This window comes from Drosophila nasuta, chromosome 3 (genome assembly GCF_023558535.2).
Source record: "Drosophila nasuta strain 15112-1781.00 chromosome 3, ASM2355853v1, whole genome shotgun sequence".
Classification (NCBI taxonomy): Eukaryota; Metazoa; Arthropoda; class Insecta; order Diptera; family Drosophilidae; genus Drosophila; species Drosophila nasuta.
The window spans coordinates 25,892,537-25,918,258 of record NC_083457.1 but is presented as its reverse complement, the minus strand read 5'-3'; the positions used below and the strand labels follow the sequence as shown (position 1 = coordinate 25,918,258).

Below are 25,722 nucleotides of genomic sequence, written 5' to 3'. Positions count from 1 at the left end.
TTAGACTTAGAAAAAAACAAAATCACTTTGAATTCTTATTTCGCATAGCAATTTTAAATTTTTCAGTTAAACTATGCCTCTGTTACTGCAACAGATATGGGTATGAATAATATGCCAGTTATTCTATTGAAGTAGCGAAATTAATTCTATGCTGGTAACCGCATATTCATTAAAAATAGTTCAAACGAAACTACATTTTAGATGATATCTTTTGTTTACCAACATTTATCAGAATAAACCGTTAAAAATTAATTGATGATCAGATGAAATGTAAATCTTGAAGAAATAATTAATTATAGGTTTTGCTTCAAATACTGCACAGACAATAAACTGTATTTTGAATACTCGTAACTTGAATGTTTATTGTATTAACATTATCAAATCAAAATCAATCATAAGCAAACCTCTAATCATAGAGGCTTATTATGTTACTCGTATCGATCATTTAATGATTCTCTATCAGATTGAAGGGATGACACGTAGGTAATTACAGTTCGACACAATCTAACAATGAATCTCAACATCAACAGAATGAATAGACTGAATCACAGCCAAGGCAAAGCAATTACACTTTATAGGGGCTCTTATACGACTGTCATATTTCACACAATGCTGACATCTTCTTCCTAATGATACTTGGAATAAAACACAGGAGCGTAAAAGAAAATAATTGATTAATGGAGAGTATTATCAATCGTCAGTTTCCTATATTTTTCTGGTTTCTTTATTTCGCTAAATAATAAAAAATATAACTATAAGTTATTGTGCATGTAATAAATGAAATAAAGAACTCTTCTAAAATTTACAACATATCAAGTTATATTCTGTAATCTATTTTTGTTTTTCTTCTTTAAAAATAACTATATACTTATTACTAAAAACACAAAAGACTATAAATAAAACAAAAACAACATTTTACTTATTCTTGGTATAATTTTCAATCTTCAAATTTGAAATCGCCGTAAAACATCTTTGCCGTATTCTTTTCAAATCGTAAGACATACTTTCGAGGGATGCTAAATTTACCTGTCGTATACTTTATTACACGTGATTTCCATTTTTTTGTAGCTCATAAAAGTATGCTACATAATTTGTTACAGTTCAATTCAAATAACGTCAGTTACTTAAGAATTTCATGACATATTTTTAATGTTATTAAAATCAGTTAAATGTTCAATTATGTTATACATACAGATTATTATTTTAAACTGTAGCAGCATCGACTCATCATTGTGATATTAAAATCTATATAGAACTAATGCTTAATTTATGCTAAGAACTTCTTAGAACTTATTGCTGATATGAAATGCAATTGAACCTCACTTATTACAATCGAAGCGTTATCTTAAAAAATAATTGTATCTTCAATTCGATAAAGTACACAGTTCAACGGGCAATTTCGACACACACAGACACCGACTCCAATTCCATGCAATGGTCCATATCAAATGTAATTAATGTCATAAACAGTAGATAGTAGTTTCTGAGGCAACATGTGTTTAAAGAGGGTTCAAGGCTCCACACTTGGCTGTCAATCCATTATCCATGAAAAGACTAATTAAGGCAGAATTTTTCGAGAAAATAAACTCCTCCGCAAATATAGCACTCACAATATACACACAACAAAGTGAAAAGGGATCGAGGATTTGTTATTTGATTGCCGCACCGAAATAATTCTCTCCCACGAAGTAACCGACGTTTCGGTTTTCGGTTTTTCTCACTGGCATGAGATCGACACACGTGCAGCGTAAGGACTCTCGCATCAGCTACCTGCTTGCTTTCTTTCCACTTAGGACTCACAAAAATGGAATGCGTGACTCGCAATCTCAACACAAACCGATCCCAGATACGAAATACGAAAGAAACACCTGCGTCTAGCGACGCTGTGATTGGTGGAAAATATCGCCAACAGAAAACAAGGGATGATTTTTAGAGGGCAACGTATAAATACCCATTAATTACAAAAAATGAACATCAAATCATATCTTGGCGCAGACAAGTTTAGTTCTCTTTTGTCATGACTTACGAATTGCTTTCGCATTCAACTGACCCTTGCCAGCAAATTGTCGTTAAAAAGAGATACTTCAGTCCTTTCCAAAGTATCAGGAAAGCCGTTAAAGTGGCCTGCCTACTGTACAAGCCAAATGGAAGGAGTCAACCGACAACAAACTTGCTCCAGCGTCCGATTTATGGCAACAACTACAAATGAGGTGTGTCAGCGATTTTGACTTTTCGCGATGCCTGAAGACTGAAGACCGAAAGCTTTAATTAACTCGCTTTTAAATTAATTATATTTAAATCATCCCCAATATCAAAAAGTAATAAAAACACTAACTTGATTTCACATTATTTTGTCAATACAAAAACCTCCTCTTGGGTCGTTGACTTTGAAATGCATTTCATTTGAAAGAGTAAAACTATCTGAAAGGAACTTTTCATTATTCATATCTGACGGTTAACCCATCATTATTTCATTGACAATTGAAATTTTCAAATTCTATCAAACTCATTGTTTATTGAGCCAGCGTGTTTGCTATAAGAAATCACAGAAAAAAACAACATTGAATTCCAGAATAACAAATAGAAGCGAACCCTTCCTTAGCTACCTGTTCCTGTGCCCCAGACTTCAAAACCTGTTGTCTTCGAAAAAAAACCTGTTACCTTAGGGCTTCTTTGGTTTTGTTTTCGTTGCTCGTTCTTATGGTGTTCAAAAATAAATCTCATATTGCATTGAAACAGGTAGGGACGAAGCAAACTCGTAAACAAGACAATAACCCTACATAATAATGAGCGTAAGGGTCGACTTGACTATAGATGCGGTTCAACGCAGTGTACAGTTTTCTTTTCATTTCGATTTTCTTCAATTTATGCAGTTTACAAAAAATATTCAAATTTTTTTTGGTGCATATCAATAAGATGCGTTTTTATGTACAGTCTTGCGAGCTTGAAGATACCGAGTGGCTTCTGAGTTTGTGCTCTTATATGTCTTCTTCGCTAAAACCAACTTTTATAAAACCAACTTTGAGAACTTACCAAATTATTGTGAAAATGGTTTATGCGAAACTTTCTTCTCAACATGAAAATCTACACTTTTACCTTTGCTTTCCAAGAAATACTCTGATTGCAATATAAATATGCATGTGAAAACATGAATATCTGCAATTCATGGTTGAATTCATTTCAAAAGTATTACAAATTTTGGTCAAGATACACAAATGTCTCAGCCTCTTATTGAATAGGGCTCAATAATCAATAGAAAAAAAAGGGAAAATGATGAAAATGCGAAAATTCAAAATACTTGGTTCCCACGTACAAAATAAAGGAGCCTGCAAGGATAATTGCTAAGATGCACGTAGCCATGGGTTTCCCACGCTTCAGACGTTATTTGATTCGGGACAAGTCGCCAGGACCTGAGACCCTAGCAAGGTCCTACCTGTAATCTTTCGGGTATTCCTGGCACTGTGTGCCGAACGTGAGAAATTTCTGTTCTACCACCTGCGCTGTTTTCGAGCCCTCTGATTGGCTGAGATGCTGCAGCATCTCTCTGAGAAAGAGCGACCTACTCCGCTCTGAGGGTGAGTGTATAAATAGGCCAAGCATTCTTGAGAGAGCATCAGAAACACTTCGACTGTCGCAGTGACAACACACAAGAAAAATATCTTCACAGTTTTTACACAACATTGAGAAACGCCGGAACGTCAAGATGTCGTCTTTGAACAAACAAATGAACTTCAATAAGTGCATCAGCAAGAAAATCTCGATGCCGTCATACAAATCGAAGGTGTCTCCCACTCGACGCCTTACCAACCTCCTCAAGCCGCTTTTGGGTCAAGTTTTTAACATGAAGACGAAGCAGCCAAAGCGCAGCTCCTACATTGCATCGGAGGAGAAGGAAGCCGAATTCGACTGGCTGAACAACGACATGGATAACATGGCCAACGAGCATCTGGAGAATCAGCTAATCGACGAGATTCGCCAATGCGCCAAGGAAGATGCAATCATCGTCTACAATGAGAATGGTTCTGGACAACTGCAGACCATGGATCAAGAGGATTACTATGTGCCTGTTCACTTTGCACGCACCAATGCTGGCACATTCTTCTGGACCTCATTGCAGCCCAAGGCCGCCGAACCCTACGCCATCGAATGGAACTTCCTTGATCGTTGGGCTCAGGCGTGAACAAAAGACTTCAATGAGCACATTGCTGGGTTTAAACTTCTTCAATTCGTGGTACGGGTTCAACAAGATGATGGGACTGTTAGGCCTGCGGTCTAACAAATCAAAGTTTGGGCACTTCGACTTTGATCTCGTCAGCCGGGTTCGCTGTATAGATGGGAAAAATCAACACGTGGCTTTGCATTAAAATGTCATCTTTTAATTGCTTAAGTCGCATGTGGGGAAACTTGATTGTAAACAATTTGTTCTTTTGCTTATAAAAGAAACAAAATTGTAAATGAGGTGGCAATTGATGCCAAATACTATAAACAGAAATAAAACAATATATATTAACTAAAATACCTTTGCGTTATTATTTTATTTTGACTTCAAATTTGAGAGAGTCAGTTCAAGATATTATATTTCTTTCTTTGTCGAACTGACTTAGATGCCTTTAAATGCAGGCCACGTTTACGACCCACGTGGCGAAGACTTGTTATATCATCGTCTTCTGTTTTTTATATGCTAAAATTCTAAAATGAATAAGTGCAATGTAAAGAACTCTTGGCACACTTTCAAATATTGGAAAACTTTTATGACTTAGTAATCTTTTTGTTATGTCATATATTTTATAAATATTTTTTTTAATTATGTTTTCAAACTATTGCTGACAAAAATACCTTCTAAATAATTGTTTGGAAACGGACACATAGTAGGGTGATCATAAAACACAAGAATATAAAAAACAACTGAACATATATGACATAAAAAGAAACGTGTTTTTATGTAATATTTTATAAATAGTTTTGGAAATATGTCTTTTAACTATTGCTGTGAAAAATACCTTCTAAAACATTTTATACTTGAAAACAAATGTAGTAGCGTCATCATGAAGAACAAGATGACACAGACCAATAAATTAAATATTTGATAATTTAATTTCATAGGCCACTAGTTGCTTACAACCTTTGCAGAAAAATAATTGAAAAACCAAAATATTTGTTTTCCTATAAGTAATTTATTTACATGTACATAGTAGATAAACAATAAAAACATACGAATCATACAAAAACATATGAAACATAAAATGGAAGACGTGAATTTTGTTGTCGTTTGATGAATAATGTAAAAATTGTAAAAATAAAAATAACTTAAGCATAGTTTAACTAACTTAAATTGTAGTCCAAATAGCTTCCACAACTTTAAAGAAGTTGCAAGCGTTTATACACTAGATCTTACTAAGTATATTGCACATGGAAGGGTCTTCGCTGCCACACTCAGCATTTTGTGGTGTGGTCAGCAAAGAGATTGCACTATTCTCATGCCCGGTTCTGATGTTTGTTGTCCTCAGCCAGATGTCCAGCGGAATGAACAAGCAACTAGATTAAAGCTTTGCACCAACCATAACTAAAGTGGGGATTTGCGCTTAGAGCGCCTTTAAAGCTCCATCCGCCATGCCAAGCCCTGGGGATGTTCGTCACAGTTCGTATCGCAATTGTGAACTGAGATGCATTTGGAATGCCTCAGCTATGCTTCAATTGCGAGTTTTGATTGCATCGAGATTTAATTCCGGATCTCGATCGAGCCATGTTGTCGTTAACGGTTTCCACTGAGAACTGACTTCTCTCTCGGAAGCACAGCACATTTTATACAGGTCGCGACGTCGACGCCGCGAAAAAGAAAAACTGGCCACCATAAATAGAGAGATAAGGGCGCTGTAACACAAATACAAACACAAATACATGTGCGTGTCGTATATACACAGCACACATACACACTTACACACACATGTGCGAGTGATACGAGTGTTGTTATCACATAACAACACTGCACATACTGCACACACATGTAATTTATGTCTGTCTGCCTATGTGTGTTGTAAACCGACAAGTTCACGCTGAGTCAGTCATGTCGTGTCATGGTCGTCTAAAAAAAAAAAAGAAAACACAAATACATAAGTAGATTCGACTGCACATGTGTTTTGGGCTCTGTGTAAATAGTTCTGTTCTTATCTAGAGACCTTTGACCCTCGCTTGTGTTTATCACATTTTTCCTCTCCATTGTTTACTGCCAGCGCATTCTTTGATTCTAACATTAGGGTCCAGCGAACCAACTCAAAACTCTTTCATCCACGAACGTTGTGATTTGTTGTTGTTTAATCTCACACAACAACACATATGCACACCATCCATACATCCAATCATATTCGAATGTATGTGAAGTAACTACACACACACACACACACACAAAGCGAGGGGCAAAAGGGACCCGCAGCATCCACGTCAATTATGGTAATCTGTCAGCTAGGGATTAGGGTTCACTTGCTCATTTGGAGTTGTTCTTTTGAAAATCGATAAATAATAGTATTAATATTATACACAGCGTAAATTAATCTTTAAATACCAACAGTAAGAATATCAAATCAACACTGAATTTTTATTATAGGAAGGAAGGTAGAAGGAAGATGATCGTTATTACTATTATTATTCTTTTCAGTGCGTTGGAATAAATATTTCCTTTCAATATTTTTTTGATTTTAATGACGTTTGCTTAGATAGATAAATAATGAGGATGTTTGCTATATATTTTAGCCTAATATCATTTTGATCAAAAATGTCAAGTTACTTTATATTTTACTTAGAAAGAAAAACATCTAGAAAATTTTCGATCGAAAAAACTAAATTTTGTGATTGATTTCAAAACCATATTTTTACCCTAAATTTGTATTTTAAGAATAAAAAATCTTATTTTAAGATTCAAACCAACACAAAGTATTTTTTAGTGCATTTAGTTATCGGTATTTCAAACAATGAGAGAATTTTCCCATTTAGTTGTAAAATAAATCGATTGCACATGGTCTTAATCAATTGGTTAGTCAGCTTTTAAAGAAATGGTGCTATTTAAATAAGAGCGACAACTTTGACGAAAGCAGTCAGTAGTTGAAGTGTACCATGGTAACTAAAAATATTCTTATTAAATCGTACACAATAATAATAATTATATATATGTAGGTTGGAAATAAAGTTCTGACTTTAATTGCAATCTTTGCTGCGACAAAAGAGATCATTGCTTACCATAGCTCTAACAAACTGAAATATCACCGAAAAATCAGCGTAAGATCGAGTTTGGAAAGTAAAAAGTATGAATACTGTGTGAAAATAATTAGTGTGTGCTATTTACTATGGGATGCACCACCTGACTACGAGGATGAAAATGAAGATCAGGATTTGGAGAATTTAGAGATAGATGAACAGATCCGAAGAGCGAAATGCGTTCCGCAGCATCAAAGTAGCCAAGACAATGCAATTTATTGGCAAAATGTCCGGCGTTGGCAACGGGAAGTCGAAAAACTTTTCTTAAGTACACATATGTTCGAGGTCATCGAAGAGTTGGACGGTGGAAACGCAATCAAAATTAACCTGTGGAGTTTATTCCATATCAAAATGATGGTTATCTGCAATAGAACTAGAATGATTAATAATGTCAACTCAGAGACCGATAATTGTGATGAGAATCAGGAAATCGGAATATGGATAAATGAACAAGTCAAATGCGATACAATTTTAGAAGATTTTACCAACAGAGTGCCAAACATTTTGAATACCCTAGAAACACATCTCTACAAAGATTGTTGTCCCTATAGCATTCTAAGAGATAGACTCGAAGTTATCAATGATAATATTGACACAATAATGCAACTAAATTCCCTAGAAGAAAACGGAGGATTTATATCAACTGGTAACGCTTCGATCGACATGCAAAATTTGGTAATACGACTAGAGTTTATAAATAGAAAATTGATTTCTGATAAAACAAGTACTCAATGTTGCAAGAATTGGGCAGAAAGTGAAAAATCTGCCAAGTACAGATATCAAACTGAAATGAATCAATTAATGGATATTTCATCAACAAGTGTTACGAGCAATCAATCTACTGAATTTTATAAAAATTTCAATACGAATGCAGAACACCTGGAGATCAAAATTTTAGCATCAGAAAATTATCACCCGCAGCCAAATTCTAATATGACTAAAAATAATTGCTGCAGCTCTAAGAATCAGTTCAAAAATATTCAAATGCTTGTAAATGAATACATAATTTCAACTAATTTTTCAAAGAACCCAAATGACGAATTGAGGAAAAGCATTGAAAACACAAAAAATATTATAAGAAATTCAGAAATATTACTTAATAATGAACTAAATCAATTGAACGACTTGAATTCAGTATGCTCAGACAAATGTTCAAAAGACCCCATAAGTAAAAGCACTTTCCAATCGAAGCTGCGATATTTAGAAGACGAGGTACAACAAATGATGTCAAGCAATATAAATAATTTAACGATTCCAAATGAAAATGATGAAATCGAACAAAAAGAGTACACCGCAGATGAAGATGAGCTTCAAAACTGCTTGGATTCTGTAGAGCGACAGAAAGCTGATATGCGACAATTAATTGCAGTGTATAATGCAAATATGGAATCTCATAGAGAAATTAAAAAAGATCGAGAAAATGTGATAAAAGACCTTCGCAATAAATTAAATAAACTACGGTTAGCGAATTCAAATCAATCAAATAAATTAGAGGACAATAATGCTAAGGAACGCCTGGAGAAACGATTAAAAGATATAAGACCTATCTTAGATGAAAAGACTCAGACCGTACATAGGCAATCAGAAATGTTGAATGAAATTCAATCTAAACTATCTGAAAATTATACCAATAGTAAACGATTGGTCGATAAAGTCAAGTCTACAAACTTTGAAATAAACAATAAAATTGAGGGTCAACTTAATGAACTGGAACATAAGCTTAATTCTACAAACTTACAGAAAATCAAAAACTCAAAAAAGTTAGACTATCTGGAAGCAAGATTGAAGAGTATGAAAAATCAAAGTCAGAATTCAATACAACGTTTGTTAGCTACCATCGATGCACTGGAGAATCGCTTGAAGGAAGTCAACAATGAAATCAAGGAATCTAAGGATAAGGCCAAAAAATGCTCCGAGTCCTGTGATTTAGGAAAATTGCCAAATATAGAACAGTTACAAAATAGATTAAATGTATTAGAAAAAACATTGAAATAATTAACTCTGCACTTATTTAAATACATAAAATGGAAGTTAAAAAATGTTGCATATTTTTAAGCGCTTTTTATATTTTGAAATTGGTATATTCCAAAGTGCGAGCATTGATTTTTAGTATATTCTAATTACAAACAAGTTGGCAGCACCGCAAGAACAATCAGCTGTGCAGCCCAACACGTGCATGTGTGTGGATGGCGTTTCGTGTCGTTTTGTTATAAAAATTGTCGAGTTAAAACGAAATAATTAACTACACACATTATGCGTGAGAATACACCGCCGCATCGTCCCGATTTCGAAGACGACGATGATGATATTGGTGAGGAAATCGATTTGGATGGTGACCCACCTCTGGACGATGATGAACTCGAAATGGAAGAGGTAACATTAGCCGAACTAGAAGCACGTTTGGGTCTGAATGGCTTCGATGACGAAATGGACAACGAGGGTGCCGAAGACGATGCAGAGGACAGAGAACGCATTGCAGCCATTCGCGATGATGCAGTCGTCACATTCCGCAAGCACACCGCACCCGTCTTTGGCTGCAATCTGCATCCCAGATTCGATTGGGCTGTGACAGGCAGTGAAGATGATCGCGCATATGTGTGGGACACAAAGAATGGCGATGTGCTATTCGAAATCGCAGAGCACAAGGACACCATAACCGAGGCGCATTTCAGCCACGATGGCAGCTACTTGGCTACCGGTGATTTATCCGGTGAGCTCTTCGTTTACAAAGTCTGCGAACAGCCGGACGAGCGACCCATTTTGAGCAAGGTTTGGGAGTACTCGATGAGCGACATGGCCTGGCTGTTCTGGCACCGTGGTGCCAACGTCTTGCTAGCAGGCAGCGACAGTGGCGAGGTTTATGTGTGGCGCATTCCCAGTGGAGAATGCAAAATATTGCCTGGCCAATCATCGCGTTGTGCAGCCGGCGAGCTGAGCCACGATGGTAAAAAACTCTTCACTGTGTACATGAATGGAGTGGTGAAGTTGTGGGATCTGAAGTCATGTCAAGTGCTCATGGAGGTGGGCGAGGAGCATCCATTGGGTCTGGGTGAAATTACCCATGCTGTGGTCGCTTGTGATACAGATTCGCCGCTTTATCTGTGCGCTGAAGGCAACGGTGCGTATACTTTACCATACCTATAATCAACTACTGACTAAATCTGTAATGTTTTGATAGGCAAGCTGCTCTTCTGCACTAACAACGGCCCAGTGAACGTGGTGAAGTCAGAGCACGGCATCGAGTGCATTGAGTTTGCACCCGCGACATCGGACCTCAAACTGGTGGCATGTGGCTCGCTGGACGGCCAAATCTCCATATGGGACTACGCCAAATATTCGCTCCGCTCAGTTTGCGAGAGTCCCGCGCCCAATGATGGCATACTGCGGTAAGTCATTTGCGAGCAAAACGAATGAGATTGAGATTAATTCATAAACCTTTGCAGTCTTAAATGGATTAGCGATTTTACTTTGCTGGCAGCCACTGTTCAGGGAAACATTAATGCCTATGACGCTCGTTCCGGCGCTCTAAAGTTTACGCTTACTGGACACCATTATCATGTATATGAATTTGTTTATAAACCTCAAGAGAACGTATTGTTGACTGTTTCAGAGGACAACACGGCGAAAATATTTAATATGCCACCTCTAGACGAGTAGATAATATTATTTTAATAGGGTACAAATGCGATATATATTGATATATATTCAATAAAAAAAATAAATAAAGCTATAGTAAGTATATATAAAATGTATATTACTCAACTAATTACTTTTGCAGTGTAGAAAAGATGTCATATCAACATAGTATGTGCAATTTGAAAATTCAAATATAATTCGTTTTACTGCTATTAAAGTCCGCAGATAAGATATAGCGATGTTTGTTGACATCATTTGAAGCAGATCAAAATGGTATTAGCTGCACTTTTAAGTAGCAAAGTAATTAAGGCACTTGAGCATATTAAAGTTTGTTTACTTTAGCGATGCGAAAAGAGTAAGAAGGGGCGAGTTTGAGGGAGTGATTAAAATCTACTTGACATGCTTAATTCATTTTTAAATAGTGAGCGCAACAAAATGCAAGCTGCAGTTTTAGGGTGAAATTCCCTCTTTCGGTTCGGGGCATGCGTGGAAAAGTAGTGAGAGAGTCTCGCTCACTTAGATAGAACTAGTATGAATTTTTGTAGTTAGGATATGGGAGATAAGTACAAGTCAGTATGTCGTTATAGTTCCTGGCACCCAAACATCATTTACTATTATACATATGTATATGTCTGTCTGTATATGCCGGCAAGCTTAAACTTACCCACACAATGCTAGGCAATTATCTGGAATTTGGTGGCACGGTCTGTTTTTATCATTTTTATTAAAGCTCTTTTCGTATTTTATTCTCCCGATGCAGTGTCTGTGCCATTGTGCATCACAACGAGAATCACAATCAGTTCCATTCGGGATTTCTAAGCGTGCGTTACGCTCTTGCTGAAAGCGACAATTTAGATGGTCTGTGTTGAGTTCATCAGACGGTTAAGCGCGAATCTTTATAAAGTGGGTTTATACTAGTCCCGAATGTACATATGTATAAAATAATACTACGAGTGCGGAATTAATTAGTTTAGTCTGCTGATAAGACGATTACAAATAGTAAAACTAAAGTTATATAGTATGGTTTATGTACACTTATGTGTATAAATCTACATAAATGGACTATAAAATTGATAGTTTAGTAAATAACTCGTGACATTAAGCGTCAACATGGAAATACGAGGATTAATGAAAATTGCATATGGAAGTGATCCATCATATTTTTTTTTGGGTATATGTTATGATATGAGAGTAGGGCGCATACCTAAAACCCAAAAGCACAAACACGAATAACAATAATAAAAGACAAAACCACAGTTAATCAACGACAAAAACAACCCTCAGAAAAAAAAAAAAACCATATTCTATATGTTTATGTAGATGCGTGTGTGTACATTAGCTATATATGTGTATGTGTGTGTGTGCTGTGGAGAGTGTGTGCTGTGTGTAACTCATGGTGTGGCATGCGTGTGTCTCTTTGGCGACTTTTACAATTAGATTATCAGTGCAGCAACAAACAGAAGTCAACACACAATATAGTGACAATCAAAATCTCAGGCCACTATAAAACCTAGGCGCTATTATAAGTACGCTACTCTCAGAGCGCACCACAATTTAGTAGCTTCATATATACAACACATACATAGGACTCAATGAGCACTAAAAGTTCACTGGGATTACGATCATCGCACAATTGAATTATCACAGTTTGAAATGTCACATACACGCGCCTAGTAATCCCCACGACAACAGCGTTTTAGTGCTCTCTATATACTGACGGACCTCTGAATTTACATACAATTCATGAACTTGCTTTGCGAATCATATACAAAGTGAATATTTTTTAGTTAATACGCTTAAGTGTTTCACAAAAGCCCCATAAAATTATATATAAATGTGCAGATGTGTGAGATAATGAGATAATAATAACATGTGACATTATTAAATAGGTCTTGAGTTTTCTAAAACTTTTATGAATCGAATTAGCAGAAAGTGAATGTTTAAATTAGGAACTCAAGCAACAATACAAATTAACCGTTTAGATATTAAGGATGTGATACCAAAGCATATAATACAATGACAAGATAATTCTTGCGACATTTTTGCTTCTGAACTATTGATATATTATACATTCCTACGATTTGATATTTTTATATCCTCATAAATTGTCAATTGCCTTTCAAAAGAGTTCATCATGATAATTATGGTGATAATAACTGATAACACTAAACACGAAAAACCTTTTTTTAGTTTGAGTAAATAACAAATAAACCAAGTCGTACTATAAAGTTTATTATAGAATTCCAAACATACCTAATAAACGAATCCAGTTAACATTAGTTTAAAAGTCGCACAGGCATAAAATCGGTAATTGGCACTTTATTTATTTTGCACTCAATTCGAAGTGAAAATGATATTGATAATGAAAGAATTATAAATGACAACAACTTCAATCGAATCCGAATAAAGATCTTAACAAGATTTAAGCTCTGAAAACAGGTGTCAATTTTGTCAACTCCATGATAATAGTTGTGCTGAATCAAATGAATAATGAATAATTTCTATGACGTTTGGAATTTGTGCGCTGTTAAACAGCATTTGCTTTAATGTCTAACAAATGCTACGGCCCACTTAATACTTATTTTATTTATAATTCAAATCGACAAACTTCCCATATTACGAATATCTACCAAAACCCATATAAGACGCTCGATAGGTCAATGACTATAAGCTTACGAACATACATATGGAAGCAACTTTTTTTTAGTTTGTTTGCACACACAATATTACGTTACTCGTGGACATGTTGACTGAAGAGCTTCAAGGTATTGTTAGAATTATGCTGGGCATAATAAAAGAGCTGAAGCTTTAGGCTACGCTCCCTTAAACCAAAATGAAAGAACAAACATAGAAAGAGTGACGCACGTGCTTGCCAAGTGATGATGTTTGGCAGCTGCTTTGCGTGAGCACACTTTAGAGTATCTGGTTTTTTTGTTAAGAATAATTTGATACTGAAGAAATTTGAGCAAATTCTTGCATCAGACAAAGTTCGCATAATGCGGGAGTTGTTTGCGATAAATGAAGAGAAAAGAGAAACCGGCGAGAGACGCAAACAAACTCTTAGTACTTCCGTCTAGCTCTAACAAACAATATGTTTATTGCAGGTTTGCAGGTAACGGTTTAACTAGGACGGCAGGTAAACTACAGCAATTCTGAATAGAGTTTTTATGTCAAGCATATGAAAGCAGACGAAAAGTAAAGAGCGAATGCGTAGCACACTTTTACATAAAGAGCGGGAGAGAGCAAACGAGAGAAAACAAAAACAGCAAACCCAAAGCTGGCGAACAGAAAAATCAACACGTTCACAGCACATAAAGGGAGGTACAAATTGTATTTCCAACTTAGTTTTGAATCGGAGCGTATGAAGCGTAGTTGAACGATCGAATAAGTCGCTATACGCATTTTCAAGTATTTCGAAAACGTGAAAACTCGACTAAAAAAAATTTTGTCTCTTTGATGTTTCCCCCCAAGCCAGCGAACAACTCTTTTTAACAACTGAGTCAACTTCCACGTGTGCAGCAAGTACATCCAGTAAAATACATAAAATGTACACGAATACGAATACAAGCATGTGTATTTAAAGAGCAATATATAGAAACTGAGTTCAAGTGCGTGAAAGCATGTGGTCGCCGCAAAGTAAAACCAAAATTGTATTTGAAACTTCGGAACAAGATCCACAACAACATCCACGCTGGCACTGAGCGAATGTCGCGACTCGCGAGTACTGGAACTGATAAAACTTGAAGAGCTTGTCGAAGTAGATATATATTAACTCATATTATACATCACATTGATGCATGAGTAATAAATGAACTTTTCGAAAAGCTAATAACCAAAGGATTGTGCTGTTAATTTCGAAATTCCTGTTTTGTTCACTCTAAGAGGGAAGAAAATCGAACTCCTTCAAAATGACGCGAATTCAAGCCAGCGATACCCTGATTCCTCGCCAGGTGTTCGATGTGCCAGCCGAGTCGAGCAACAAAGCACGTGGCCGCAGCAACTCCACCGCGGACACTTCTAGTGAAGGTTCGGGTGTTAAACTAAAGAAACAAATTGGTCTGCTCGATGGTGTTGCCATCATCGTTGGCGTCATCGTTGGGTCTGGCATTTTCGTTAGCCCTAAGGGGGTGCTTATGCATTCCGGTTCGATTGGACAATCGTTAATCATCTGGGTGCTATGCGGAGTACTGAGCATGGTGGGAGCTTTATGTTATGCTGAGTTAGGTAAGTTACAAATCTACTGCTGACAGCGCTTTTTCATAATTACATACATATATTTTTATTTTTAATTTAAAATATAATATAAGCATATGTTTGACATCTGTGTAAATAGTTCACGACCTCGTATTTTTTTGCATACTCAGCAGCATTGTCGACAAAGGGTGTAAAAAGTCTTGAGGTATTGAGGCCGCTCCGAGTACAGCATTTAATTGTCTTTGGTTAACCACCTCTTCATATTTATTTGTTACCTTGAACCATGTGCAGCTGCTCTCATCTCCAACTTTCCTTAAGAGTACTTTTCAAGCATAATTATCGCAATTTAAATACTCTCTTCAAGATTGAAATACAATGCTGGTCTTAGGTTTGACGCACGCTTACTTGCATTGAAATGTGTTTCATAATTATTATTGTAGTGATGATTGAAAAATTGTTATTATGCAAAAATTCTTAATATTTAATGATACTTTAAATAGAATATTCAAAAGATTATTCGAATTTAACAAAATTGTGTTAAATCTATTCAAAATAAGGTGTATTTTTCTTGGTCATTAGAATAATCGCTCTTAGGCTTTTCAATTTGGTTTAAGAAAATATTTTTTTTTTAATTTCAGTTAATGTTTTTTATCTTCAATTTGTTAGCCAGCCCTAAAACATTTTCAATTATTTTAAGATCTGAAGAACGTTCTGAAACGATTTTACTTCCGGAGCATAATGAATTGGAACATTGTTTTGTTGAAAAAGCCAAAAAATTGGTCTAAAGAGATTATTTAGTTTGGGGAATACGGTCTCCAGCAATGTTTTGGAATGATCGCCATTCATCATTTGATCGATGATAATCTTTACTCCAAACCATTCATCAACCTTCCCGGCTGTGATAGCGACATAAATATAGCAAAACTTTCCGCAAATCTTGAATAATATTGAAAGCCATCAGGGCCATCTATATTAAAACGCTTTTCATCAGTAAAGGCAACTGAACGCCAATAATTGAGTCGAGTTTCAAATTGCACAGTCATATCACGTATTCTTTAGAGAATTGAAGATGTCTTTATTTGCATATTTATTTTTTCTTAGTTTTTAGGTTCTTTAGGTGTTCTGCATTTCTGATTATACGTTTCCTTTTACTCTAACTAATTCCTTAATCTTTGCTGCAGACTTAATCGAATTTTCGAACTGCTTGTTTAGATAGTGCTTTAAGAATAATTTTCAAGCAGAATTATCACAGTTTAAATATTCTCGCGGTTCTTGAACAAAGAATTACCGCAATATTTACTTATTTATTTATAGAATTTGAAGATTTATTATACGGGGCCTTGCAGAGAATTTTATATACTTTGGACTTCTAAGAATTATTCTACTAAAAATCAAATCAATTTAATACTTAAAATATAATTTAATTTTCAATCATTTTAATAAATAATTTTTAAAGCAGAGAGAATCTTAGCTTTTCTAATTATTTGCGTGCCTTATCTTTCTGCTCATCATGTTTCATTATGCTCTTCTTAAAACACTCGTACCTAAGCGATCAGATAATGTGCACATCCCAACAACAATGCCCTGTCAAGGTCACAAATAACTGCACTAACCCGAAGTACGAGGGATGTAATAAAAATTATGAGACCTTTTCGTGAAAAAAGGAATATTTTTTTTTGGAATTGTCTTTTAGACAATTGTCTTAAGAATTGGCAAAGTCTAAGACCAAAAATCCCAATTCAGTCATTTAACTATATTATTCGTTTAAAAAGAACTATCATAAAAATTAGTTCTTAATCGCTAGAATTTGTTTGCTAGTTGGGCTCAAATTATGTTTTCTCAATCTTTCCCTATATAAAAATATTCCGACATTTATTTATTAAAAAATAGATCCGCCTTCGGCTCAACTAACAGAGCAACGGCCTTAATAGAATGCTACTGTGTAAAGCAATTCAAACAGAAGATAAGAAAACTAAATATTACCTTGGCGTCACCCAAGTAGTAGAGATAAGAGTTGTTCATCAAAATCAGCATTAGACAACGGTAGCATTAGCTGCTGTGTAAGTGATAATCCGCTTTAAAATAATTTCAAATTATACGATTTCAAATTTATGGGTGACCGTTTATTGAATTAAATGATTCTATATGATTTCGAAGTTACTATTAAAATACTAGACAAATCTTACAATTAAATGGTATAGATGTATGTTAACTAAATGTCGATTATAGTCTGCTAACATTAACTAAATGCACATTTCCTTACATTGATTACAATATAAATACCATCTTGTACCTTATAGGAACCATGATACCAAAGTCTGGCGGAGATTACGCCTATATAGGAGCCGCATTCGGACCGCTGCCCGCCTTTCTTTATCTCTGGGTGGCGTTGCTAATTTTGGTGCCGACAGGAAATGCGATTACGGCTCTGACATTTGCACAGTATCTGCTCAAGCCCTTTTGGCCATCTTGTGAGGCACCAATCGAGCCGGTTCAGCTGCTAGCTGCTGCGATGATATGTAAGTTAACCACGAGTCAAACAATGCATCACTTACCTAACTACTTGTCTTAGGTGTGCTGACGGTAATCAATTGTTACAACGTCAAGTGGGTGACTCGAGTGACGGACATCTTCACCGGCACCAAGGTTGTCGCCTTGCTGGTTATTGTTGGTGCTGGCGTTTATTATATTGCCGATGGCAATACCGAGCACTGGGAACAGCCGTTCAATGGTAGTTTCAAGAAGCCTGGCCTCATCGCATTGGCATTCTACAGTGGCCTCTTCTCCTACTCGGGCTGGAATTATTTAAATTTTGTGACCGAAGAGCTCAAAGATCCCTATCGCAATCTACCGCGTGCCATTTGTATCTCAATGCCCGTAGTCACGATTATTTATATGATTACGAATATAGCATACTTTTCGGTGCTTTCGACCGATGAGATACTTTCTTCGGATGCTGTGGCTGTGACTTTTGGAGACAAGATGCTGGGCTTTTTCTCCTGGATAATGCCTTTGGCAGTAGCTTGCTCGACTTTTGGATCGCTCAACGGTGCGATCTTTGCCTCCTCTCGCCTGTTCTTTGTGGGAGCACGAAATGGTCATTTGCCGGCTGCAATCTCGCTGATCAATATTAATTGCCTGACTCCGATTCCATCATTGATATTCCTGGTAAGTTTGCATTACTAAATGTCAACGAGTTCACCTGATGCTTATTAATCACTTTCCACTTTGCAGTGCATCATTACGATCATGCTGCTGTTCACCAAGAACATGTATGTGCTCATCAACTATGTCAGCTATGTGGAGGCGCTCTTCACTCTCATCTCCGTGGCTGGTCTACTCTGGTTGCGTTACAAGCAACCCAAGACGGAGCGTCCGATTCGCGTCAGTCTTGCACTTCCTATTATCTATCTAATTGTTTGCCTCTTCCTGGTGATCTTTTCGTGTTTCGAGTCGCCCACCGAAGTGGGCGTTGGCACCCTCATCATACTTTCCGGCATTCCCGTCTACTATCTGACGATACACAATCCGGTGCAGTGGCTGGCGAATGCATCGCAGGCAATCAATATGTGGTGCTCCAAGTTCTTCATTTGTATGCCAAATCAGGAGAAGTTCGATTAAGTTCTGGTTAACTCAGTAGTGCCTTCGATGTTCGATGTACGAATATTAGATATATATTCTAATTATAAGTCTCAATTATTTTGATATGCACAAAATGTCAAGTAAGTCAAGTCGCAACAACTAAGCTAAGACAACTAGAATTATGCAGTGTAAGAGAGTTATTTCAATCCGCATGAATTTAATTGTAAATACTTACAAGTAATTCCAATAGATTTACACCAACACCAATTAATGTATATTTAAATATCAGTTCCTCCCAAGCACACAAAAGACATTTACATTTACATTTAAATAGATCTACGTTTAAAGATGATTATCGTTTTCAGATATTAATTAACGTACAATAATAAGTACAAATAAGTAGATTAACGATCTATTTTTATACGTGTGTAAATCGAAATATTTTCTATAAAAAACGTTAATAAATAATATTGATATAAACAGTAAAGCTTCTCTACTATCTCCAACTAAGCTCAGTGTAAACAAACGAGCACTTGCGCGAGCTTTCGAAAGCTTCCCCAAATTAAGCTCAAGCGAGTGCAAACAATCAAATCTCCGGCGAGTAAACGTACAATGGAAGCGAGAAGACAACACAACGAGCGACTCGATGGGATCAGTATAAAAACGGCGCCTACGCGAAACGGTCGGTTAAAAGACCGTCAAACGGGATCGGTATCGGCGACAAATTAGCGGGAATGATCGTAGAGGCGTGAATTGCTTACGAAAAAATTGCAAGAAACCGAAACGTGTGTGGCTAGCTTGAGAGTGAAGAAAGTTTTTTGTTTATTTGTTCAAACTCATTTGGATTACCACTCGACATGGCGCTCAAAGAATTCGCAGTCTACCTGTTCTTCTGCTCAGTTTGGTTGAATACGGCTTATGCATCGACGGAATATAATCGTTATGTGACGCAGATATTTCAAAAGTACGGCAGTGGAGACACCATTAACTTTGAGGTATTGCCTTGCACCACGAATCGCAACCTAGTTTTTAATAGTGTTAAAACTTTTTGTCATTACTATTGATGACCATCACTGCGAATTCGGGTATTTAATTGACCACCAGACAGTTCAGCTCACTGAACCGCAATATTTGCACCTACAACAATATACTATAAATAGTTTTATTTTTTGCTTCATCAACACAGCTAATTATTTATTTATGTTATTATTTATTGGTATAACGTCAACTATAAACACACTTCTTGAAGGGGTTTTTTCAAATATTTACGGTGCACTTAAGGGTGTAAGTTAATTGTGAAACAGACAACTTTGTGTGCTGATTCTGGAAAAACAAATAGTCATTAGTTAGAAAAACTTACTTAAATACTACGATTAAATTTGTAAAAGTGTTTGTCCCCATAGTGAACGCAGTTAACAGCCGCAATAAGTACTTAGTAATCTTTATGTTCGTACACAGAGATACGCACAACATTTTATTATTGGCGGCGGGAGGCGGATGGACGGCAGACAACGGACGGAGGCACACCGTTATTTAGTCAGACGCAGCTGATGTGTCGTCTTAGCGTTAACTTTTGTCATAAATTTAATCAAAATCTTGACGTGCTTTTATCTCGCACATTGCAATACATTCTCAGACATCATCATACATCTGTTTGTAAATATGAATGGGGATTGCGATGGATGAGTCTGACAAGACTACATCTCGATTTCGAGGGAAAGATATTCTGTGAGCCTCACTATATAGCTACATACATTCGCTCTTGGTGTGAGATATGAGTTTTAATGAAAAGATTGCAGCACAAAATAGGTAAATGTATCGAGATAAGAGCGTTTTTAATCAGATCAAGCTGTAGTCAAATAGGCCCATCTTCTTTAGCAGCGTAGAGCTCATGAACTATTCTGTATACTTGCCTATATAGTACGTACTCTATTTTAATCCTAATATTAGCATTGCAATGCATTATTTACATATACCCGGCATACATACACTCCTACTGGGTTTGCTGAAGAGGCGTCAGATACAACTATGTATCGGAATATCGACATAAACTCTTTATTAGTTATTGCTCATAAATTAGAAATCATTAATTTTGCTGATGAATTTCACAAAATGTTATCGTTAACTTTTTCGAAAACTTGATATGATAATATTTATTTTAGTCTAGTGTTTTAATATCAGCTGCACACGTTTTGTAAATATTGAATTAATCCATTGGTATAACAATTTATTATAGAGTTGATTTCTCGCGGATTACACATTAATCTTTAACTGTTATAAAAATCACAACATGTGAAGTGCACACTTGACTCAAGAATACTTAATGAAATTAATTAATTTTCCATGTTTTTCACGCGATAAATACAATTTATAATGCAGTAATAAACTTTATTTATTTAACATGTAATTTCATTTATTTAGACTCAAATCTTTACAGCAGTTTTTCATCTGCCAAATTTATTTTGTTGAATTTTAATTGGTTGGAAAATAAATTTGTCACCATCAAAATAATTACATTTAAATTGCAATCTAAGAGATTTTTCCATGTAGCTGCGAGCAATAAAAATGAAATAAGAGAAATCACTTGAGTAGGTTCGGGTTAATTTGAAATGCGAATTTGATGCCCGCTTTTTGATGTGTAATCACGGTCACATTTCATAAACAAAACTCAACTTTGTATTAGCGCATAGCACGTGTGAGTGTGTGTGATATAAGGTATGCATGTGTGTGTGCCAACAAGTGAGGCAACAGTCGTTGACCATATTATTCAGCATATAATATAGTATGTTTTTATGTGCCTGAATGCTTTATGGGAATGCAAACACCCGTCGTATACGCGATGTCTCCTATGCAGACTAGTTCGATTTGCATTACTCATGCGTAGACGTCGACGGCAACGGCGACACTACGCAATACGGCTATACATCTAAATGAAATATTTTTGAGCTCGGCACGCATACGGCATACTAACTAAGCATCCAGTATGGTAGTTTGGCTAAATCAGCGATCCCATTCCCTATACGAGAGACCGACGCGTGTCCCGATAACTGCAGATGGAGGTGGAACAATGAATATATATTCGATTTCAATGGCAAGAGCCGCGAGTTCTTGACATGCGAGTAGAGTTTTTTTGCTGAATGAAAGTAAAACCTTGGCAACTTTGTTGGAAACGTTCTCAGAGCGGTTAGCTCTGAACCGTATCATTATTACCCCTCTGTTGAATCCGATATTGTTTTGTTTTGTTTGCATTGTTGTTGTTTTTTATGGAGTGAGCGCGTGTTTGGATAATTTTGTTCAAGTGACACAACCACGTAGAGGTGTTTTATACAAAATTAAATGAGATGATAAACGAATTTCGTAATTTAGTTTGCGGCCCAAGACCAAACAAAATTCCTCGACACTTGAGAGGTCCGTCATTTATTGACTGACGGAGCACACGCCCACACGCCCTCAATGAGCAGCAGACAGCAGGCTGTCAAGACAATTAGATTTGTTCCCAACCCCAATCCAATTGTCATCATTAATATGTAGTACGTGGAGGCACGCATACATGCATATATGTAAATATAATTGTTTTGCTCGGTGACAAGTAAATCAAGTAATTATCTGTGGGATTTTCGCCCGACTACGTTTAACACGTGACCAATGTGGCCAACGACACAGAGCGCCAGGTAAAATACACCTGTGGCACAGGCAGCGGCAACAAATGTGCCAAATATTGGCAGGTGTAAATTGAATTGGTTGCCAAAGAACTTAGAGCTCTAAATAGGGGTAATTCTAGGAAGTTACTCAAACATCGCGTGTACTCATTGATGCTAATCGCATATTTAAAACTATTTGCTGGGTAAATTTTGGAACTAATAATAACTATAATTGCTTGGGTTTATTTATTCTATTTGTTGTCTAAATATAATTATGAGTAATTCTAATTGCTGCGTTTAATTGCCATTTCTCAGGGTCTTGAGCACCTGATGTACAGCCTAGGACTGGGACACATTCAGTTCGAGTCCACGCACACCATAGACGAGCACCGACCTCAGGGCTATGAATACGCCATGGAAACCAAAGTCGATGTACAGCCCAGCACTAATGAGAGCCAAATCGACATCCAGCTGACCGATCAGCACTCGAAAAAGAATCAAACACAAGCGAGTAATGTTACAAAAATCCTAGAGTTCAGAGAAATGCACGATCCGAAGCACAGACATCCAAGGGAGAGCACAGGTGAGTAAGAACAAGTCGCAATAACAACGAAAATCCCTGAACTTCAAATATGACAACAGGAGTGTTATTCCAAGAACTCTGGACAAATAGACAAAACAGACAAATACAATTGACTTAATGCTGTTTCCTTAATGATAACGAACGTATTTTGCTAAGATAAGCTACTACGTCTAGTTATTATTATTTATGCCATCTTAGTCAACATAAGTAGTATTATTCCCATAGCAATTTAAGAGATGAGTGCAAAAACCCAAACAACCATACAAAGACAACAATTATAAACTGACCTCTACTTCCACTCTATGCTTATTACGGATCCATTGTACTATTGTGCGAATATTGTCATGGTGTTTACCTTTTTTTTACTACGTTTTGCGCTGTACTTCGGAGCGCTTTCTACATAAACCAATTAAGTAGTATGTTGTTCCTTTGGCATTCAACTCGTGGGTGTTTGAGGTCTTATATATAAACGGGAAACTGGGGACACCGGGCTATGCTTATAATGTGTCTGATGACGATATTGTTCTCAATTGGCTACTTCAAGTGCAAGGCAAATGCGACAAAAAAAAAGCAGCGGCTTATCAATTCAATTTGGTTGTCATTCCCCATTATATAACGCTAGATTATGTCAACCAAATGGGGGATTATCGCATACCTCCGTTTATATGGATAAACATATGCAAATTATTTACCAATACCTCACAGAGACAGCTGCTATTTCTAGGAAATTTTGTAATAAGTGTGCATTAGCGAGTTAAAGTAGTAAACAAGTGAAATTTACTACTTAGACTAGTTATTTACAAGCTTATCTGTAATTTTGCATTAATAGATCAACACTTAACAGGAATTAGAACTACGTGAATGCAAATACGGAAAATGTGATTTGTGCATTGAGCTGGAGCGATAAGTGTCACATTATTATGGATACGGAAATGTAAATCTGTCCAAAATAGTGAGATACACACGCAGTAGTTGTTATCCATATATTGCTAGCTTTACAGTTAACTCGACAGTAAACAAGTCATAAAGATTGTTTTTCGCAACTTAAGCCAACTCAGAACTTGTTGATTCGTTATGGGTGCGTTACGAGTGGACGTGTTGATGAGCAGAGATTATTGAAGTATTGACGATTCCCTTCAGTGGTTCATCAACCCGAGACTGACGCATAATTCTCTTGCAGTTGCCCTCGATGGCCAACGATTGCCAGCAGCCGCCTGTCTGTCGCCAAAATCGCTGCTGGCTCTGATCGTGGATCACGATGATCTGCATCGGAATTCAATCTACAATCGGATCGTGAAGAATGAGAAGCACAATTCAGAGGAGGAGTACAATGAGTTCATCAACAGTGTCCTCATCACACCCAATGCATTCCTTAAGCTTTGCCCGGCGCTGCTCTCTCAGATTGATAATGGAGTCTGCATGCAGCCGGCAAAGCGACAAGCACACAATGATCAGGAAAAGAAAGACAAAATTTGGCGCGGTAAGTGCAAGCAGCAAGTATTCAAATAATTCAATTAATTGAAGCTTTTCCTCAACCACAGCTTGGATATACGCCAGCATCTCCATGTTTGTGCTGTCAGGTAAGATTCATTAAAAATCTAGTCTTGTCAGCCAAGTATTCATGCAATCTATTTGCAGCCTGCGGTCTGCTTGGCATTCTGCTGGTGCCACTCATGAAGACGGTTGCCTATCAGGAGATCCTCAAGTTCCTTGTCGCCATTGCAGTGGGCACGCTGGCTGGCGATGCGTTGATGCATCTACTGCCACATGCACTTTTCAAAGAGGAGAAGCACGAACATGCCGTTGACACGCTTAGGTTGACAGCTCAAGACGAGAGCCACAAACACAGCAGTGAGGCGGCCTTGCTTTGTGGCTGTTCATTTCTAGCCGCACTCTTTATGTTCATGCTGGAGAATCTGATACCGCTGCTCAAGGGCGATCAGCAAGGACATGGTCATGGTCATAGTCACACACACGGACACAGTCACAGTCATGCAGAGAAGCCACAAGCCCCAGCACAGGAGGCGCCTGCGCCACGTGAACTGAATGTCATGCTAAATGAAACTAAGTTAGACAAGAAGGCGCCTAGTGCTCCATTAACTCCCATCGCATTCATGGTCATCATTGGTGATGGATTGCATAATCTCACCGACGGGCTAGCGATTGGAGCTGCCTTTGCCAGTGATCCCGTCACAGGTCTGGCCACTGCCTTTGCCGTCTTGTGCCACGAACTGCCTCATGAGCTGGGTGACTTTGCCTTGCTGCTCCAAACAGGAGTCTCCATACGTCGAGCTGTTTACATGAATATTGTGAGCTCGGTGCTGAGCTTTGTTGGCATGTCGATTGGCCTGCTGCTGGTCGGCATCGGTGACGGCGTGACTCAGTGGATCTACGCAGCGACAGCAGGTTCTTTCCTATACATTGCCTTTGCGGATTTGGTGCCCACAATGAGTGTGGCTCACAATCCGGAACTAGTGCGTGATCCGAAGGGTATAATAATTCAGATTTTGGGTATTTTCTTGGGCGGTGTAATAATGCTGGTGATTGCTTTGAATGAGCATGATTTGGAAGGTCTATTTAAGGGTGAATAGATGTAGTGAGTGCCGCAGTGGCATTGTGTATGGAATCTCAATGAAAAATACAAGGCAAGTCACATCTAAATGCAAAATTCAAACAGCAAATAATTCAACTTGGTTGTTTCCCTTCCAATCTATAGGGTTGTATAGTTAGTTTACCGCTTGTATAGTCAAAAATACCAAATCAAATGCACAATTGTTGGCAGCAAAGAACTAGTTAATATTGTTCGTATGAAAACTATGATTTTATGCTCGAGAAAAG

The 25,722-nt window shown here is 37.1% G+C and overlaps 5 protein-coding genes across 5 annotated transcripts; all 5 read left to right on the top strand.

Moving 5' to 3' along the window:
• Positions 1–3,628: 3,628 nt before the first annotated feature.
• LOC132791898 (enhancer of split malpha protein) lies at positions 3,629–4,504 on the top strand. Its single transcript, XM_060801022.1, has one exon. It carries the CDS (start codon positions 3,704–3,706, stop codon positions 4,178–4,180), a length of 477 nt encoding a protein of 158 aa, XP_060657005.1. The 5' UTR covers positions 3,629–3,703; the 3' UTR covers positions 4,181–4,504.
• A 2,278-nt stretch (positions 4,505–6,782) lies between these two features.
• Positions 6,783–9,297, top strand: LOC132791381 (putative leucine-rich repeat-containing protein DDB_G0290503). Its single transcript, XM_060800270.1, has 2 exons — positions 6,783–7,110; positions 7,168–9,297. The coding sequence occupies exons 1-2, from the start codon at positions 7,108–7,110 to the stop codon at positions 9,241–9,243; spliced, it is 2,079 nt and encodes a 692-aa protein (XP_060656253.1). The 5' UTR covers positions 6,783–7,107; the 3' UTR covers positions 9,244–9,297.
• Positions 9,298–9,401: 104 nt separating this feature from the next.
• On the top strand, positions 9,402–10,979 carry LOC132791382 (angio-associated migratory cell protein). Its single transcript, XM_060800271.1, has 3 exons — positions 9,402–10,366; positions 10,427–10,634; positions 10,692–10,979. Exons 1-3 carry the CDS (start codon positions 9,502–9,504, stop codon positions 10,903–10,905), a joined length of 1,287 nt encoding a protein of 428 aa, XP_060656254.1. The 5' UTR covers positions 9,402–9,501; the 3' UTR covers positions 10,906–10,979.
• A 3,040-nt stretch (positions 10,980–14,019) lies between these two features.
• On the top strand, positions 14,020–19,131 carry LOC132791047 (Y+L amino acid transporter 2). Its single transcript, XM_060799828.1, has 4 exons — positions 14,020–15,108; positions 17,379–17,597; positions 17,651–18,246; positions 18,313–19,131. The coding sequence occupies exons 1-4, from the start codon at positions 14,793–14,795 to the stop codon at positions 18,697–18,699; spliced, it is 1,518 nt and encodes a 505-aa protein (XP_060655811.1). The 5' UTR covers positions 14,020–14,792; the 3' UTR covers positions 18,700–19,131.
• Positions 19,132–19,330: 199 nt separating this feature from the next.
• Positions 19,331–25,673, top strand: LOC132790324 (zinc transporter foi). The gene is made up of 5 exons (XM_060798814.1): positions 19,331–19,655; positions 22,617–22,884; positions 24,065–24,364; positions 24,426–24,464; positions 24,523–25,673. The coding sequence occupies exons 1-5, from the start codon at positions 19,518–19,520 to the stop codon at positions 25,473–25,475; spliced, it is 1,698 nt and encodes a 565-aa protein (XP_060654797.1). The 5' UTR covers positions 19,331–19,517; the 3' UTR covers positions 25,476–25,673.
• Positions 25,674–25,722: the final 49 nt, after the last annotated feature.

Bases quoted from the DNA above. Each gene is read 5' to 3' on its own strand.
- LOC132790324 (XM_060798814.1), top strand. From the start codon at position 19,518: ATGGCGCTCAAAGAATTCGCAGTCTACCTGTTCTTCTGCTCAGTTTGG. The intron at 22,885-24,064 runs GTGAGTAAGAAC...ATTCTCTTGCAG, and splicing joins ACATCCAAGGGAGAGCACAG to TTGCCCTCGATGGCCAACGA. The intron at 24,365-24,425 runs GTAAGTGCAAGC...CCTCAACCACAG, and splicing joins GAAAGACAAAATTTGGCGCG to CTTGGATATACGCCAGCATC.
- LOC132791047 (XM_060799828.1), top strand. From the start codon at position 14,793: ATGACGCGAATTCAAGCCAGCGATACCCTGATTCCTCGCCAGGTGTTC. The intron at 17,598-17,650 runs GTAAGTTAACCA...TACTTGTCTTAG, and splicing joins GCTAGCTGCTGCGATGATAT to GTGTGCTGACGGTAATCAAT. The intron at 18,247-18,312 runs GTAAGTTTGCAT...TCCACTTTGCAG, and splicing joins TTCCATCATTGATATTCCTG to TGCATCATTACGATCATGCT.
- LOC132791382 (XM_060800271.1), top strand. From the start codon at position 9,502: ATGCGTGAGAATACACCGCCGCATCGTCCCGATTTCGAAGACGACGAT. The intron at 10,367-10,426 runs GTGCGTATACTT...ATGTTTTGATAG, and splicing joins TCTGTGCGCTGAAGGCAACG to GCAAGCTGCTCTTCTGCACT. The intron at 10,635-10,691 runs GTAAGTCATTTG...AAACCTTTGCAG, and splicing joins CCCAATGATGGCATACTGCG to TCTTAAATGGATTAGCGATT.
- LOC132791898 (XM_060801022.1), top strand. From the start codon at position 3,704: ATGTCGTCTTTGAACAAACAAATGAACTTCAATAAGTGCATCAGCAAG.